Genomic DNA, 19,888 nt, shown 5'->3' with positions numbered 1-19,888 from the left:
CATGTGATGATCCAGACCAAGAGACATATAGAACAAAAAGACAAGATATCTGTCCGAGATCTAGATCTGTGCTGCCATGCACCAGCTCTGCACTCAAAACAGAACTCGGCAGAACTCAACAGCACTCAACAAAAAAAATTAAAAAGAAGTTTTTAAAAATGAGCTGGACTCCACAGATGTGACAAGAACTCAACACATTTCAACAGAGCTCACCAGAACTCAGCAGCTCTCAGCAGAAGTCAACAGCACTCAACAAAAGTCAACATAACTCAATAAAACTGAACAGAATGTTCTAGAACTTAACATAACTCAAAATATGTCAAAAACTCAAACACTTTGTTGTCAAAACACTCTTTTGGGTCAAGGCATTAGGACTGTATTGTTCAGTGCCATCTTAATTCTTTCTTAATTTGACATCCGTCACCATACCAGCAGCTTCTAGTATGAGTCATTTCATCAATCTGGATTCCATAAAGACCCCATCCACACCTATACATATCATCCAAAGACAATGTACATAAGTTTGCAAAATAATCAGCATCCCCCTGCCCTGGTTCCCCTTTAGTGTGGACCACAAAAAGAACAGGATTCTGGGAAAAGTTGACTCCAGGGATCGCCAGTGCTTGTCCTGGCAGTTGGCAGGGAGTACAGGCTTCCATTCCAAACATTGCCTTATTAGAGAGAATCAGATAAAATCACTCAATTTCAGCACTTTTTGGAAAAAGTAAAGTGACCATGTACTTTAACGTCAGTACAATGACCCTGAGGTGCCTTTCACACCAGATCTGAAGAGCTTGCAGTTTTTATTTTTACATTTCATGCAGGACAATTACTGGATTTATTGAGTGCGACTGACTCCTTGATGAACGCTGGAACAAAAGCCCACACATCTTAGCTGCTGTCAGGATGAGGGATGGTGACCACAGGCCTACACCATGTTAAGTGGAGCTGCTATTGACCTCCACTCTCATGCTAAGACCAAGATTTTTGGTTTCCGTCCTCTAAAACAAACCCCTCATTCAAATCCCACACTGAAAACATACATGTGTGAAAGAGGGAAAATTGACATGAAGGACAAGAACATGCTTCGCCATCAGCCATCCCTAAAGCCTTCATTTCAGTTTCAAAACAACATCTATGACTGTCCCACTGAGAATAATTTAGAAAATCCCATTTTGTTTTTTTTAACATGGAAGGATAAAAGAGGCTGTCACAGGTGAAACTCCCCCACAGTACACCACACCAACCCCAAAACATGATGCTTTCCTCATTGTCAGCATCACCGCCTACATCTTGCACTCACACAAACAAACAAAAAAGGACCAAAAATAACGTGTTAGCAGACATGTTAAAATGGCCTGGAGGTCGCTTTTCAGAAGAGATCTATTCCTTCCAAGGTTTCTTGATGCTCTATTAATAGTGCTGGGTTGAGCGGCTGGTTGACAGTAGATATGGAGCTTTATCAGTATGAAAGTACACTGTAGCAGCCTTGCATCACCTCAACCTGACCCTAGTTTGTACAGGAAGTAAACATGGCCACACCCCTGAAGCAAGACCTCAAACCACCCACAGTGATGGGTTCATCCAAATCCCTCAACTGCTAGGGTTTAACACAATGTGGAAAATGGGATCCATTTGTGGGTCTCTCTCTTTGTCCTCACCTCTTCTTCCTTAGGGTGTGCAAACCTAGGTGTCCTGCTTGCCCTTTGCAGTTCTTGTGTCAGAAGTCAAGACCTCCATTATAGTAGGTGCATGGGCACGTGCACATACACACAGATGCACACCAACCAAACCTCTGTCAATAGGTGGTTTGTAATTCATAAAAACTTTAAATCAGCTCTTGGAAATGACTGGTTGGATAACTCAACCCCAAAAGTGTGGGTATCTTCAGCCTGTTTACCTGCTCAGTGACTTGGGAGGAAGGGGTCAATCACAGACCTTCTCACTGTTGTTAAAGACCTCAGCATGTGTGTGTGTGTGTGTGTGTGTGTGTGTGTGTGTGTGTGTGTGTGTGTGTGTGTGTATGTATCTGTCCTGATCCAATTTCCAATCTAATTTACAATTAATTCTGGAAAAGAAAAGAAAGGCCACCTGATACCACAGCAAAGCATATTATACTCATAACACAACATTCAAATATAATATTATGAATCCAAATAAGCCCCTGCACAGCCCCTTATTATTACTGTGCCTGTGAAGGACCATTGCTTTCCATCAGGTGTTCGTGAGGATGGGCTCCAACTTGCTCACCTCGAGTCGCAAGTACTCGCTCTGCTCCACCGAGGTCAGGCTGAGGATGGCACCACCGGCCTTCCGGGTCCTCACCAGCACCTGCACCTGGGTCCGCCGGGTCGGCACTAAGAAGCCGAGCTGGAAGTGGAGGTGACTCCGCCCATCAAAGGAGTAGGCTGGGACCTCTGCCAATCACAAACACCATAGATAAATTCGCTGCTCATTTTCATTAATTAACAGGTGTTTAGTGGGTGTGGCTCTTGTGTGAAACCTGATCTATGAACAAATAGAAGCTGCAAAAATCCCAGGTAAGAAACATGGTAATCTTGTCAAATTAAACAGTGGAGCCATGAGCTTGAGCAGCTAGTCGTCCTTTACTCCAAGTGTGGAGCTGCGAAAGAGTTCCGATGAGTCTCCCCTTCTTGTCTCTCTCTCCACTGGCTTCCAGTACACTGCCACGCCAAGTTCAACATTCTGGTTACAGTCTGGATGAAAGGCATCAGCAGGCAGAGCCCTGGATATCTATCTTATCTTCCATGAACTATATCTCTGCCTGAAAGACACACTGGATTTACAATATATTCCAGACTCATCCATACAGGCCCCCGTCTCACAGTAAAATGCCATTTGGGGGGATCACAGATACTTGGAGCCCCACAAGTTTAATTCTCTCCCAGTTTGGCAGTTTTTTGTTTCCTCTCCTCAGCTGCCAGCTGTCTAATTCAACTAGTAATGTATAACTGCTGCTCTGTATTCCATTTCAAAGTTCAAGTTTTCAAGCTTTGTGGTCACATGTATTAGACAAATACAATGCAATGTTTGTGCTACAGTGCTCTCTTGCTACAATAATGTACATTGGCAGGGTGAGGGATTATAATATGGGACAATACAATACAGTACTGTATCTTCACTCTGTTCACTGTATTCTGTACTGTATTGTATCCTGAACCTTGTTCAGCAGTTGGTGTCACCTTGGTGAGTAGAAGAGGAGAGAAGACAAGAGAAGAGAAGAGAAGAGAAGAGAAGAGAAGAGAAGAGCACTCTGTTAAAATAAATTGATTTGAAACTAAACTGAATACAAGACCATGAATGGAACTTTGACAGGTGTGGTGGTGTGAGGACTGCAAGGGTGTGGACTCGGCCCTGCAGGACGTACCTTGCTCACACTGCTGCCCGCTGAACCCAGGCACACATTGGCAGCTGAAAGAACCCCACTCGCTCAGACAGCGCCCACGGGGGCCACAGGAGGGGTATCCCATGCTCGCGCAGTTGCCGTCAGTCAGCACACAGCCAGGGGAGCTGCCCTGTGAGTCTGCGGGGGAGCCCAGGTCATACAGCTGGAGGGTGGGTGGGCAGAAGGTTCGAGAGACAAGACAGAATAGAGAAAAGAGACAGAGAGGGAGGGGGGGAGAGGTGTCCAGCTGAAATACAGTGTTTAAAAGAAAATCAGTTTTTTACCATGCCACTTTTTCTTCTGCATTGTGGCTCAGATGAAAGAGCGGTGGGGAACGGAAGTCGCAGGAAACTTGACGGACACTCTCCTCTGTTGAACCCCTTTGTATCTCCACTTTGCTTCACCTTTGCTTCTGCACCCCTCGTTCTTTTAACTTGAAATGATGGGAATGACGGGAAGTAAACTCAGAGAGCGGGAAAAATACCAGTGCCCCTTTTTATACTCCGTCTCAGCAGCTCCTATCCTCCTTTTAGCTCCTCATTGTTAAGCTTTTCCATAGTACAATAAAGAAGATGGTAAATGTCAGCAATGCTACTGTGGGCGGGGTTTAATCCAGAAGCAGAGCAGAGGTGGAGGTTCTGAACCAAATGAATGTGGCGTTCTCTTTTTAACAGTCCATTCCTTGTGAATGAGGCTTTAATTATGAATTATGTGTGATTTTCTTTAGAAAGTTCACACATTTATGCAATTATAGCTATTGTAATGAAAAGAAATATACACTCAGAAATATATAGTCATTTATAATATATCTCCTAGTGAAATGAATCTGCTAAGTTCACTGCCTCTTCACAGCCTATAAAAACTAATAATATGCAATGAATAAGTAAGTCGTGACAAGGGTTTAGTCAGTATGATACAGTACGGTACCTTACTATCCACGAGTAGGTTGCGGATGCAGCCGGTAAAGTGTTTATGTTGTAGTTGTGGGTAGATGTATGGGAGGTTCTCGTTAACTCCACCCAGCTGCAACACCTGGGTCACATTCAGTTGCCTAAGATGATTGGAGAGGGAGAAGAGCACCACAAGACACAGATATCATCCAGCTGAGAAAAACCGCCAGGGGTCAACTGCTCAGCCATTTAGACTCATGACAAGACTACAGTATTTTCTATGAGATGTACATCGTATGGAGAAAAGTGTCTTCTAGATGAAAAAATGTAAATGTAAATAAATGTACAGAGTTGGCAGATCTTCAGCACATCTAAACGAATGAATGAGCACAACCAAAAAGGGGACATGGAAATAGACAGAACATTTGGTGGCAGCCAACAGAAATCACAGACCTCAGACCAATGCAGAGTGTGGGAATGTGTCCAATGCAAAGCGTGGGAATCTTCATGTGGTTCCCACTTGTGCTCTGTGCAGGACCATGATGGATGAGATTACCTGTCTAGGTTGGGTGTGATTCCGCTGACCTCACAGGAGGAGTAGTCCTCTGTCACCAACCAGTTGCTGACACCCTCCATCTCCATGACTGTGCCACTGGCACAGCGGTCCAATGTGAACTGGACCTCCTTTTGGGAATGAGCACATAGTCAGTCATTTGATCAGAGCAGCAGTTAGGACACAGAGACATGGCTAGAATGAGACGACACTTCAGGGTCTTCCAGAGCTTCCCATTTCAGAGTTAACAGCACAGTAGCAGGAGACTGGCAGCATGGACAAGGGACCAAATTCATTGAGAGAGAAGGTTGTCGACAGGTAAACATTCATCAAGCTGAAACATAGACATACAGGATGTCTGTTATGCCCCCAAACACACCCCAACCAGGCACACTAGGAGGAATCAGCACAGCAGAGAAAAAAGGGAGCCACACCACCGCTCCCAGGTCATGGAATCTTATCAAGACACCTGTCCCTTCTGTGCACATGACTCCTACCTTGCCTCACTCAAGTCCTCAGTCTATGATCCTGCCTCTTTGTCACTGCCCTGTTTCCTCACCCGTGTCCCTGCCCATCCCTCACCGTCCCAGACTCATCACTCTACATCCTGGCTTTTTCAGCTTCATCTACTGCTAAGCTCCTCGACTCAGATTTGCCCTTAGATCAATGCTTGTCCTTCGGTTCTTTGAAATACACCTGTCCCTGACCACAATTCTCACCTTGTCCCTTGGATTTAGCACTTGAGTCCTATCTCCTGTCTCCTAGTGTGTGGTGCTGATAGAAGTTTTCACCTTTCAAAAAGGACTCAGTGAAGATAGAGAAGCTCCAGACCACCATATCACCGCAGGGGATTCTGCTGGACTCCCATGAGCAGACCCCGTGATGTTACGGTTTAGCACACTGGACAGGCAACCACTGGGAACAGGTGTTGTGGAGTCCCAGACAGGGCTTCTTCAGTCACAGATAGAGGCATGTCACAAGGAACACATATCTTTTTTTCTGATAAAATCACCTGATAATCCCATCATACTGGGGTACACTTAGCTGGCCAAACATGACCCTGTGTTTTTGTGGAGCACCGGGGAATTAGCGTTGTGGGTTTTGTGCTGTACCGTATCCTGTTCGTCTCTGCTTTGTAGAGCCACATCCATAAAAAGTGCCACGCCCACACCTCCGAGCCGACACGGAACACCTGGGAAGCAGCACAGATTGGGGCATAAAAGGCTGCGTCAGACCAGCAGCTGATGCAGAACCTTGTTCAGCCTTGTTGTTGACTATCGGGGGCTGAATAGCATTAGCGTGAAATACCCACATCCCCTGCCTTTGATCACGGCCGCCCTTGAGAACATCCAGCAGGTGCAGTGGTTCACGAAGCTAGACCTGAGAAGTGCATACAATCTAGTTCGTAACCGGGAGGGTGACGAACGGAAAACTGCCTTCAGTACCACCCTGGGTCATTACGAATACCTGGTTATGCCTTTTGGTCTTGCAAATGCACCCAGCGTCTTCCAGGCGTTTGTGAATCATGTGCTCGGGGACATGATCAACAATGGCGTCCTGGTATACCTTGACGATATCCTGATCTATTCTGATTCGACGGCCAGGCATGTACTGACTGTCAGACAGGTGCTCCAGAGACTGTTGCAGAACAGATTATATGTGAAGTTTGAGAAGTGTGAATTCCACAAGCAGCCAGTCTCCTTCTTAGGGTTCATACTCACCCGAGACGGCATTGCTATGGATCCCGGAAAGGTCCAGACCATCTAGCAATGGCCTCGCCCGACCACCACTAAGGCCCTCCAGCGGTTTTTGGGGTTCTCCAATTTTTACCACCGGTTCATCAGGAACTTCAGCACGATCGTCGCCCCACTGACAGCACTTACAGTAAGTAAAACCCCTCGTCTCCCGTGGAACCAAGAAGCCCAACGAGCCTTTGAAACCCTCAAACACAAGTTTTCTACATCCCCCATCCTGCATCAACCGGACCTGGAGTTGCCATTCGTGGTTGAGGTGGATGCCTCAGAGTCAGGGGTAAGCGCTGTTCTTTCACAGAGGCAAGGTAAGACAGTGAAGTTGTATCCTTGTGCCTTTTTTTTCCAGGAAACTGTCTGATGCCGAACGAAACTACGACATAGGGAATAGAGAATTGCTAGCAATCAAGTTAGCCCTAGAAGTGTGGCGACATTAGCTGGAAGGGGCACATCACCCTTTTTGGTGCTTACAGATCATAAGAATTTACAATATCTGCAGACAGCACAGTGCCTCAACACATGCCAGGCCAGGTGGGCACTGTTCTTTTCTCGATTCAACTTTGCTGTCACTTACCGACCAGGTCCTAAACACATCAAAGCGGACACCCTTTCCCGGCTTCAGGATGAAATACAGGAGGTTCCAGAACCAGACTACATCCTGCCAGGATCCTGCTTTGTGGCACCAGTTCAGTGGGACTTCACCCAGGACCTCGCCCAAGCACAACAAGCGGACCCCGAACCACCAGGTAAACCTTCCAGAAAACAATACGTGCCCCCAGGTCTGAGAACCACACTCCTACAATGGGCCCATGACCATCCAGCTGCGGGACACCCGGGGTTTTGGGAAGACCCAGGCAAGAATACAGCAGTTCTACTGGTGGCCGTCCCTCCGGGAGGATGTACAGGACTACATCCGGGGCGTATCCAGTCTGTGCTCAGTCCAAGGCTTCAAATCAGAGTCCGGCAGGGTTCCTGGAACCCCTGCCAGTATCCGACCATCCTTGGATGCATATAGCATTAGATTTCCTGGTGGACCTCCCTCCGTCCGACGGTAAGACCACCATATTAACTGTAATCGATAGGTTTTCCAAGGGCTGTCGCTTGATTCCTCTGCCCAAGCTCCCCTCCGCCTTGGAGACAGCAGAGCTGCTGTTTCATCATGTATTTTGGCTCTATGGTATACCCGAAGACATGGTGTCCGACCGGGGTCCTCAGTTCACATCGCGTGTCTGGAGGGCTTTTTGGAAAAAACTCAGGGTCATGGTGAGTATGACATCGGGAAACCACCCTCAAGCTAATGGGCAGGTAGAACGGCTACAGCAAGATATCGGTCGGTACCTCAGAAGTTACTGTCTTGAACACCCAAATCACTGGGTTCGATATCTTCCGTGGGCAGAATATGCCCACAATACGCTGACCGATGCCTCTACAGGTGTCTCCCCATTCCACTGCATCTTAGGGTACCAGCCGCCACTGTTCCCATGGCAACTGGGCTCCAGCGATGTGCCTGCTGTGGACTCCTGGTACCGAACCAGCAGCGAGGTATGGGCAGCTGTCAGACGACACCTCCTAGAATCTCAAACCCGAATCAAGCATCAAGCTGATCGACATTGGTGGCCCCTCTCCCTCACACCAGGACAGAGGGTATGGTTATCAAACCGGGGTCTCCAAGGACCCTACATGTCGAAGAAACTCAGCCCGAGGTACATCGGACCCTTCAAGATTACCCGCAGAGTAACCCCGGTCTCGTATTGCCTGCAACTGTCCCAACATCTACGAAAACATCCAACGTTCCATGTGTTCTTCCTCAAGCCCTTGGTCACCTCACTACACCAGCCAGCAACCGCGCCACCGGCCCCAATATTCCTGCCTGACGGTGGCGCACCCGCTTATGCTGTATGGGCGCTCCTGGATTCCCGGGGGGGGGTACTGCCACGCCCACACCTCAGAGCCTACAAGGAACACCTGGGATGCAACGCAGACTGGGGAATAAAAGGCTGTGTCAGACCAGCAGCTGATGCAGAATCTTGTTCAGCCTTGTTGTTTCGACCTCCTAGCTAATTCCTGTTCCCTCCCCGATCCTGTTCCTTATTCCCACAATCCAGTACCTCTTTATGATAATCGACCTCTTGCCTGTGTACCGACTTCGCCTTTTGGATTCTCCCTGTAACGACGTTCACACCTCAAAGACTAATCGCTTATTCTTTGATCTCCTCTCTTGGATTTCCCCGAATACACCACGTATACTGCGCCGCACTTGGGTTCGCCGCTTCCTTCCAGAACCAGACATGACAGAAAGTCCAGAGGCTACGCAACCCTTCGATGTGCCTGATGTTTATCATGACCTCATGGAGGTTATTAGTAAATCGAGGGCCTCAGCCCTTCCCCCACACTGACCGTAGAATTGTGCAATCAATCTCTTGCCAGGACCCTCACCTCCCATGGCCAGAGTCTATCCGTTGTCCCTACCCAAGCAGAATTCCATGCAAGAGTACATCTCTGAGGCCTTAACCTCTAGAATCATTTATCCATCCACCTCTCTGGCCTCCGCAAGGTTCTTTTTCATAGGGATGAAGGATGGGGGATTACGTTTGTGTATAGATTATTAGTGACCTGAAGAAATTACCATGGAACAAGACAAATTTATGTGTAAACAGATAATAAAGTGTTATCTTATCTTAAGTATCCTCACTCTCTACCCCCATCATGGCTGCTCTTGAGCAGGTGCATGGGGCAACAATTTTTCCGAAGCTGGACCGTTGCAGCACATACAACTTGGTCTGAATTTGGGAGGGGGAATGAATGGAAGACAGCGTTTTGCACCTTATTGGGCCATTAAAAGTATCTCGTGTTCCTATTTGGTTTAGCGAAGGCGCCCTCAGTATTCCAAGCTTTTGTGAACCATGTGTTGGGGGATCTCATCAACAAGTGTGTTCTAGTATATCTTGACAACATTCTGATCTCTTCCCTCTCCAAATGCGATCACATATGACATGTTTGCCTGGTTCTGCTGAGGTTGTTGGATAACAATGTCTTCATGAAAGGTGAGAAATGCCTCTTCCATAAGGATTGTGTCTCTCTCCTGGGTTTCATCCTGAGCTGATCCATTTCCATCCTGGTTGAAATGGATCTCAAGAAGGTCTAGGCAGTGCATGACAAGCCCCAGCCCACCACGGTGAATGCACTGCAACAATTCTTTGGGTTTGCTAAGTTTTACTGTGGATTTACGGGAGGGCTTGGAATATTTGAAAAGGCAAGCCACCTCAACCCCTCACAAGCGCAGTGGGCCTTGTTCCTCACACATTTTTGGTTCACGGTCTCGTACAGACCCAGAGTTGAAGAATACAAAAGCAGATGCTTTATCGAGCATACATGACTGGGACCCGGAATTGGCTGCCCCAGAACCCATCCTGCCCGATCCATGTTTTGTTGTCCAAAGTGCAATGGCATTTTCTTGAAGACCTCCGAATAGCTTTGGAGGAGGAGCCAAGACCCACTGACTGGCCTGAAGCTAAGGAATATATCCCAGTGTGCTTAAAACGCTCCTTACTTCACTGGGTGCATGACTTTGTTACAGCAGGGCATTGAGGCTACGCAAGACCCTCTCCATGGTGCAGAAGATGTTCTGGTGACCCTTGCTTAGTGATGACAAGAATTTTGCAGAGTCCTGCGAGGTGTGTGCACAGTCCAAATCCCTAAACCAGAGGCTCGCGGGACTCTTGGAGCCACTATCTGTACCCTCCTGCCCGTGGTCCCATGTAGCTATCGATTTCATTAGATCTCCCCCCTTCTGATTGTAACACTGTTATCTTTGTTGTCACTGATTGCTTCTTAAAATCCTGCTGCCTGATTCCCATTCCTCAACTCCCCTCTGCCCTGGACATGGTTGAACTTCTGTTCCAGCATGTCTTTAGCCTCTAGGCCTTCCAGAAGACATAATCTCCGAGAGGGGACCACAATTCACATCCCAGGTGTGGAAAGCATTCTGGCAACGTCTAGGGTTGTCGGTCAACTTGACCTCTGGGTATCATCCACAGGCAAAAGAAGACACATGGTCCCAGTTCCTGCAATGGGCCGAATATGCTCACAACTCACTCACTCATTCCTCCACAGAGGTGTCGTCATTCCAGTATCTCCTAGGTTATCAGCTGCCCCTGTTCTGCTGGCATCTGAGCCACAGTGAGAAACCAGCTATGGACTCCTGGTATCAGAAAAGTGGAAAGGACCCCTATGACCATGCCTCCTCCCCCGTTGGAGGTAAATGGGTCTCCAGCATACATTGTCTGTTCCCTCCTAGACTCCAAGCGCCAACGAGGGGGTTTGAACTACCTGGTAGATTTGGAAGGGTATGGGCTGGAGGAGCACAATTGTCCTGGCATGCAACATCCTTCACCTTTCCCTCATCTCTGACTTCCTCAGGGACCACCTGTACCAGCAGGCAACTTGTTCCAGCAGACGACCCCCTTCCATAGGTTTCAGGACAGCGAGAGCCGCCCATAAGGGAGGGGGTACTGTCATGCCCCCAGTCACACCTCAGCCAGGCACACCTAGCAGGAATAGGCATGGTAGAGAATAAAGGGAATCACACCACCACTCCCAGGTCGCAAAGTCTCATCAAGATACCTGTCCCCTCTGTGCACACAACTCCTACCTTGCCTTGCTCAACTCCTCGCCCTGTGATCCTGCCTCTTCCTCCTTGCCCTGCCTCCTCACCTGTGCTCCTGCCTTTCCTACCTCTTTATTTATTTGTAAGTCTTTTACTGTCTGTCCTACTGCCTTACTGGTATACTTTATTATTTTGTTTAAATTGTTAAATTTTTTATTTTTATACTTAAGTGTTTGCTTTTTATTTTGTTGTCTAAAGACCTCAAAGAATACCACTATAATTTTGCTGTATTGCAAAGCAGTACAATGACAATTCCGCCCATCGCCAACAACTGCTTGTCCCGAGTGGGGTCGCAGCAAGCCGGAGCCTTACCCAGCAACACAAGGTGTAAGGCAAAGGGGGGAGGGGACACACCCAGGATGGGACACCAGTGCATCGCAAGGCATCCCAAGCAGGGCTCGAACTCCACACAGCGGGCACTGGCTGAACCCACTGCACCGCCACATCCCCCCTTACAATGAAAATAAAGTCTTCAATTCAATTCAACTCCCTCGCTGCCCCAGACTCCTCGTCCTACATCTTAATTTTCTTGACTTCGACCAATGCTCAACTCCTCGACATTGACCTAGATTTGCCCTTTGATCAATATTTTCCTCTCAGTTTTTGGAAACACGCCTGTCCCTGACCACGATTCCCACCTTGTTCCTCGTATTTATAATAAACATACTATCTCCTATATCCTAGTGTGTCGCGCTGACAATGTTTTTCTGGCCATGCAGATGGTCAGGGAAAGAAATAATCCACTTTAGGCAAAACCTAACAGTTTGACTCTGGTCATGTCCATAGCCCTTTGACCCTGCCCTGGTCATATCCATAATGCAATGCACCCCTTTCTTTTCCACTTTGGTTGACCTTTTGAAAATAAAAAAGTCCCGTCAAATGTTACAATGATCTCAGAATTTGATTTCCTTAATTTCCTTTCTGCTGCTAAATCAACACCGACACATAACAAAAGAACAGTTTTGAACATAAAAAATCGCAGCCCTGTGGGTGGAGCCAACACTGGGCAGAATTGCAAGGTGGCATCAGTGTCAGTTGTCATGGTGACACCCACCTTGCCATCGCTCCTCATGTCCAGCTGGTGCCACCGTCGGTCTGCCACATCCACGTTGCCAGGCAACTGTAGCACCAGCGTGCCGGAGCCATGGTTCACCTTCAGGGTTGGAGTGCCGTTAATGAGCTCTGTGGGGGGAGACACGTCTTTCGGAACCTTCCCAGGCACCACTGGGTCATAGACGGATATTCAGGTGAACTGTGATGTGTCAGTCACACACACACACGCACACACAGGTGTACACAGCTAAGAATGTCACAGCCGTCTTCCTCAAACATCATATAATGAACATATTAATTGACTCCCAGCTTTCTCTGCTTCGTCAGTCTGCAAATTAAAAATCAATGAAGCCAACAGCAGCAGCAAGGAGCTCAGCCCCACTCTGCCAGCTTCCATCTGCCATCCAGTGATGTGCCAGGGGCAGCGGAGCACTGGGGGGTGGGCATGTGCCAAGCTCAGAATTCATGTGAGCTCACTGATCCAGATGCCTGGAAAACACACCAAAATATGCCTGTCTATTTCTTTCACCCTCCCCAGTTAAAATATTTTGCTAAGTTTTCGGGCCATAGAAAGCTTTTCTTTAACTTGAAGACACAATGAGGTGTTTTGACTAAATCTTTCATTTGTCTTATGTTCTCAATCTAAGAGTTTCTGCTCTCTTGTCTGGATGTCTACATCAACCATGGGAGGCCTAGAGACAGAGCTTCTCCTTATGATGAGTGCAGCCAGGGCGTTCAAGGAGATGGACTCACAAGTTCAAGTCGCAAGGGGAGAAGGAACATCGGAAACTCCAGCTGAGCACTTAACGTGAAGAGCTCCAGTAAACAGCTTCCAACCACAAAAATAGTAGATTAGAGGTGTTAACGCTGCAGCCTCTGTAGGTTTCTCCAGATAAAAGCATCGGGTCAGGAGGTAAATAAAGTGAGAATGTAAAGAAATGTGTTGTGACTTAGACCTACAGGGGACCCGCATTCTCCAGTACAAGAGCACGGGAAGCACCAGTTCATACAGTTCAAACCCATTATCAACTCCAGCATGAGTACATGTGGAGCTGGTAGCAAACCTCCCTGAGAGCATAACCACTGAGCAGACATCTCTTAGATCCTCTAAAACACCACCTGCCCTCACATGAGCTGGCACGTTATCACAGGTGATGACCCAAACCCTTTTAGATGTGTTATAAGCTGGTTTGGCTCTATGGGTGTCTGTCAAGACCTTTGAGGTGAGATGGAGGATGATGGATTATGACCCCTTCTCAAATGGGGATTAAAGTCAGGCATCAGCATGGATGGGTCTAAAAGCTTTTCAGACGCTCATCCATTATTTCTGTCCCTATGGAAGACCGAGCAGGAGAAGCAGAGCTGGACCTACAGCAGCATGGGAGTGGAGAACACACAAGGAGTTAAATCAGCTCCAACAAAGTGCTGGAAATCAGCCCCTGCAGGGTGAGGACAAGAGTTCTTTCTTTTAGAGATACTGTATGATGTAAAACAGATCAGTGCTGGAAAAAAAAAATGTTTTTTTGCTCACTTCTGCCTTTAATCCACATTTGTGGCCTCGCTGACTCTCCTGTCACCATTGCGGCTTTATCTGCCTCTTTGTCCGATGTGAGCAAGGATTAATCCTACACTCGTGGTACAGAAGGCCGGAGGGCAGCCTTAATCCAAACGCACTCTTATTTCCCCCAAACAAATAGCAATAAAATCCTTCTCTTAAACTCAAAGACCGTACCCAGGGTAGCGCTGAGCGTTCAGAGTAAACCCTTCCAAAAATTACCTCTGACCACACAGATGAGCAGGAAATGGAGGGAACCACTTCTGCCATTAGAAGTAAAGTACAGCCTGGCATACAGACCCCCCCCCCCCCCCCCCCCCCCCGGGATATACTTGGAAAAACAAAGCAAACTTGAAAATAATGTTTGATATGGCATTGACGTTCTCAAAGGAAAGTCTCAAGATTAGAGGGTGAAGCATATTGACGTAAACGGCTCTTAATGGGTTGGGTTTCTGGTGCTACCTTTTCTTCATTCCTGAGTTTGTCTAAACCCTCGCAGAAGAGTGAGTCTGAAAAAAATTCCCATCCATCCCTGTCACGCTGGGAATCCCCAGCAATTCACTGTGGTTCGAGACCTCTCTTTGAAACCCTCAAGGTGTTTGAAGCTGAACTTGAATGGCCTAAGGCTACCAATCAAAGGATGGACCAAATGAAGGCCATCTTTGTGTAGTCTCTCCCAGGCAGTGATTGACAGCAGGACCATCCAAAGGTCATAATGAAAGCATCTTGTTTAAGGTTTGAAGGTATTAGAGACACTGTCTAGCAAAGACGTTAAATCAGCACTAGTATCTTAATGAATTACCGAAGGAGGACAGCTGGCAGTCATTGGGTTAAAGCTATGGACAATGTTAGCCAGAAGTCCAAATGTAAAACTGTAATTGTCTACCCTTTCAAATCAATGCCACACATCTTCAGATAGCCAGCAAAGTATTGGAAGATACATATCCACTTTCCTCCTCTCCACTGAGCATTACCAAAGCCTGCAGCAAGAAGAGATGGGAGGGAAAGTCAAGACCAATCCAAACCCACAGAGAGGTGAGAATGTTAGTCATCTGCAGCTGACCCACATGGGCCGAATCTTTTAGAAATCAACTGTTTGAAGTTCGTACCAAAGCCTTTGCATCTAGTCCCTAGGACATCACACCGCTAACTGAGTTTGTATGACGATATTTACCGAAGCTATATTGTATAGCAACCTTGCAGTACAGGTCTCCCTACGCAACGAGTGTCGTTTGTTCCTGAAGAGCTGCACATCAGGTGAGTACTCTAAGAAAGAACTCCTTGTCACCATTAATTTAGTTGAGAAAAACAGAGAAAGAGTTCCCAAGGCACAAAAGGTTCACCAGTAAGACCATAACTAGAAGCAAACTGTTTAGCTGTGGCAGTTTTGACATATGACTCCTATCTGCCCTTAGAGCAAGAGGAGGACAATGGGTGATGTAGTTTATAGTGGAGGTTAATTTCTGTTGTTTCTGCCAGTCACAAATGACACTGTCTAGGAAATCTCTTACAGGTTTACAAAATAAATATGTAAAATTATGGCTTTACCATTTAACCACTGAGAAAATGCAAACAAAAACCAAGTCCAGAATATTAGAACTGCTCTGGACACCTTTAAATCCAGGCTTAAGACCCACACTGTTGTTTCCTTTGTGCGTTGTTGTTCATGTACAGTAAAGTCAACTCAGATATTCCTAGGACAGGAAGAGTCAAAAGGGGGAATGAGGATTTAGGGGTGTAGTGTGAGTAAATTGCGATACAAGCATACACTATTCAAAAGGCAGGAGCAAGCTTTTTTCCACATGGACACATATACAGCCACAACTTCACTTCTGACCCCCAGCCTCTGCTGCTTTCCACATTTCCTCACACACATTTTCTCTGTAGGTTCTTTACTATCCAAGAATCTGCAGTGAGGCAGTGAGTTAGGATTGGGCTATACAGAGATAAACTGAAGATTTAAGTTAATAAAAACGACACACAGGCATACAAGCATACAAACCACACACGCACATACAGCACTGTGTGTAGTACTTCAACTGAACTTGCTGAGCAGAATCTTACACCATCAAACAACAAGCTGGGGATTGACCTGAATTCAGCCCGAGCCTCCGAGGCCCTGGTGCGTATGCCCGGCAGCAGATCTGTTTTGAAGTGAGTGAAGAATTAATCATCATACAGAAAAATGTACACAGCCCAGTAGGACCTGGAGCCACTTGCTTGCAACGGTGCAGAAACATGGCTGAAACACCAATGAATCATTGCACAAACAAGGGTGCAACAGTGCACAGAACCTGCAAGAGCCTTAAATCCCTCTCAAAGGAAAGCGGATCGTGCCAGCAGGTGGCCTAGCGGTTAGGGATATCACTTTGTAATCAGCATGATTGACTTTAAATCCCATTATAGTGCCCTTGATCAAAGTATCTACCCTGAACTGACACAGTAAAAATTACCCTGCTGTATAAATGAGCATAGTAGCTATGTGTAGAGAAAAACAACAGATAAACAGAATAAAGGCAACTGTAAAGCTGCAATCTGTGTGCGCATGTGTGTCTGTCACCTGCCATCAGCCTGTCTTCACCTGTGCTGATCTAGTCCCTCTGCTAGTGTTAAAAACATGAAGCCTTCACAGCGACCCTCAAAATTACTGTTCAAAAAAAGAATTTTAATATTATTTTTGTTTTTTTACCAGTTCCACCTCTGTAGGACCTGCGAACATGGAGCAGAGAGCATGAGTGTTTTCATGGCGTGTACTGTCATCATGCAGTATGGTAGTGAAAGCTCTGGAGGCAGGTGTCATGTCGCTTGTGACACTCCTTATGTACGATAACGTGGCAAACGACAATTAGTCTTTTTTTTAAGTGGATCACAGATTGCAGAATACACTATTTCCTGACTGGTGGATCATATTGCCCTTATAAGTGATAATATTGTTGATACTTTCTGTTTTTAATTTTTTACATTTGTGGTGACTGTTCCTGTTTCTGCAGAAGGTTGAAATTTCAAATCTAGTTTTCATGGCTGTCTCTACAGATACTGTTTGTACTCCTGGATGGCTCATTGTTTCTGGACATTTCTACTGAATGTAATGGACACCTGTACTGTTTCTAGAAATCTGCACTGAGTGTTTCTGCATGTCCATACTGACGTTGCTGTACTATTTCTGAACTTCTCTGTTGTGTCTGTCTGGACTTTTGTACTGAGATTTTCTGGAAGTTTCTGGATGGTCTATATTTTTTCTGGGTGTTTGCACCAAACAGTACCTATGGCCATGAAGTCCTCGGGATCCCAGGGCTGCAGCTGTGCCACGGGGCCACTGTAGAGCAGCAGGCCATCTGCAACCTCAGTGATAAACTCCAGGGAGAGGTGGCTCTCAAAGCATGGCCTTATGGGAGGAAACCAAGCATAGCCGTTGCCATAGAAACTGTGCTTGATCTGCTGGCACTCTGGACCCTCGTACTGTGACGGGCACTGGCATCTGGAGTGGAAAAAAAGCACCACGGAACAGCAATGGGTGAAACATTTCCACGGACAGTGTGTGTGACACTGGAGGGAGTTGTGGCCCCTGAGTATGTGGGTGCCATATAAACAAACAAACAAATACACATACATACAGGCTGCAAAATTACTTGTTCATGATAAAGTTGGCATGGTGGCAGGGGGGTCTGGTCATGCATCTTACTAAGTCATTCCACTGTATCATGTGTCATACATGTGATTCTTTCACTGATGATCTTGTGAAGAAGGTTCCCTACAATTCTGCATTTATAGAAAATATTACACATTGAGAGTTGTATGCTTTGAAATCACTTTATTTAAATTAACTGGTTTGTTATAACAATTTGGGTTTCATTTCACCATCTAACCAATCACTGAAAGGAAAAATTTCTGAGAGTAATGATGCCATGCTGAAGATGCCACAGTGTGTACGACGCGTCCTTACCAAATCTGTTATTTCAATTTTTTTTTATGTTAGGGTTTGCAAGTTTTATGCAAGTGAATCACTTCAAATATTGAAAGAAAGTGATTTCTTAAAAGAGTTTATCTGTAATCCTAAAAAACACAGTAAAGAAATATTACTGTGATGCACGAGACTGTTCAGTCATTCAACATTCAGTCACCTGAAATCCAGTCATGTGCAGATGAGCTGTATAAACAACAAAGAATTCAAAAAAAGAAAGATGAGAAAATTCAAACCAGCATGATATTGTTTTCATTTCAGGAGACCCATAGAGTGCCAATGGGCAGCAGCCAATCTGTGGCCTCTTGCAGGGTTGAGGGAGGAAGGGATTGGGCAGCGCCCCTTCTCCTCCTCCACACTTTGTAAATATGAGGGCTTGTACTTGCACGCGTGACCACCCACATATACAAAAAACTTATTGAGCAGAGCCCACTCTGCGAGGCCCCTACCTCATCTGAACCCGTTATACACAGCGCATGGCACACAGCGTGTGGCAGTGCATTGCATTACACTTGCAGATATTAATAATGCAGCCCTTTGTTTTCTTTATTTCATCAGGAATGCAGCTATTTTTCTTGTTCATTTTTCTTTGTACCGCACCAGTAATTCCAATACTCTTGCTCTTCCCCCACTTCGCTGTCTCACATGTCTCATTTGTGTGCTGGAGAACTCCTCTGCGTCTGGCGGTGCGTGTGTGTGTGTGAGTGTGTGAGCTCACCATTGCTCTGATTAGATGCTGAGACGACTGCCGTTATCTCTGTGTCTCCGTATCTGACAGGCACACAAACAAGCAAAGACGGCTGCAGGAACTGCATGCCTGGCCTGTTATAATAATGTGCTCCTTCTAATAAGCGCAAACACTAATCAAAGGCGCCGTGGTGTTTACAAAACTAACTCCGAAAGGCAACACGGCAGAACTCATAGGGGAAAGCAAAACTGGACGGCTGGTCGCAGTCACAAGTGAAAGGCCCAGACATCACCCTGCCACTGTACGGACGTGTCTCAGATCAGGCCTGGGGTTAAGTTCCCTGGCCGTCTGGGGTTCTATCCTTTCTAATCTAGGCAAGCTCAGTTTAGCAGAGTGACCCACAGCCGCGACACCAAACCAGTGCCCCACATGCTGACAATTTGCCTGGTGGCTCTCAATTTGAACCAAGATAACTGGGTCCATGAACTATTGGACTGCTGAGAATAACAGAACTACAACAGAGCTGGGAACAGCCGGGCATTGAGAAACTGCTCAGGGATTCCAGGGAGCTGGACAAGTTCTGAAGCTGCACTAATATCTCCATCTGTTAACACCTTTTCTCTTGGATATCTCAACAAAAAATAAAAATAAATTAAATAAAAGTCATGCGCTCTGTAATTCAACCAATTTATTCCAGCAGAAGAGTCAGAGGGTGCATTGCACACATGATAGACTGAGCACAATCCTCTTATGTTCCCTGCTCATTCCCCTGCCCTGTAACACATATGAAAGCAGTATTAGTTAGATTGGATGGGGGCAGGCAATCCTGGCCTGTCTTTCATTTTTATTTCCGACAGCAGCTGTTAATCTTCAGCCTGAGGCCATTGACACGTTTTTCCTGAAATCTTGAGAAATCTCTGAGCTGCTGAATCCGTTACCTCCTTCATGTCCATCTCAGCATTTCTGCTTTTGAGCGCAACCGGTACCTACTGTTGCAGCCATTCATCTTTCCATTTAAAACAATATGTAAGCACTGGCTCCTCGTGTTATGAAGAAGTGGGGTTTACACTGTAAGTCAGGTTGGAGAAAACTGTCAAATAAACAATTTACTCACAAATACTGCTTACTAGTGATAACAAGCCATCTCGCAGTCCTCATTGTGCCAGTAAAATCATGTCATTGTACCAAAAAAATTATCCTGCTGGATAAATGTGTAAATAACTGCAACAATGATCATCTAATATTGTATAAAACCTTGAACAAAGGAGTCAGATAAGCAAATGTTATTAACATTTGGAGAAAAAGATTCTGAGAGTGAGCTATGCATTTCACTTAGAGTCATCTCTCTTTTTAATCTATCACTTT

The 19,888-nt window shown here is 46.2% G+C and overlaps 1 protein-coding gene across 3 annotated transcripts in view; it reads right to left on the bottom strand.

The window, feature by feature from the left end:
- The window catches only part of LOC108937804 (neural-cadherin-like), a 139,645-nt gene that overhangs the window by 13,911 nt on the left and 105,846 nt on the right, over positions 1-19,888 (bottom strand). For all 3 annotated transcript variants that reach the window (XM_029257678.1, XM_018757962.2, XM_029257684.1), the window contains exons 23-28: positions 17,138-17,352; positions 12,321-12,448; positions 4,853-4,980; positions 4,334-4,457; positions 3,389-3,569; positions 2,251-2,417 (exon numbers count right to left, since the gene is read on the bottom strand). In XM_029257678.1, coding sequence (XP_029113511.1) covers positions 2,251-2,417; positions 3,389-3,569; positions 4,334-4,457; positions 4,853-4,980; positions 12,321-12,448; positions 17,138-17,352 — 943 coding nt within the window. The remainder of the gene's footprint in view (positions 1-2,250; positions 2,418-3,388; positions 3,570-4,333; positions 4,458-4,852; positions 4,981-12,320; positions 12,449-17,137; positions 17,353-19,888) is intronic.

The sequence above is a fragment of the Scleropages formosus genome, chromosome 1, assembly GCF_900964775.1.
Source record: "Scleropages formosus chromosome 1, fSclFor1.1, whole genome shotgun sequence".
Lineage (NCBI taxonomy): Eukaryota > Metazoa > Chordata > Actinopteri > Osteoglossiformes > Osteoglossidae > Scleropages > Scleropages formosus.
The sequence above is the reverse complement of the archived record's forward strand: the minus strand, read 5'-3'. Positions and strand labels throughout refer to the sequence as shown.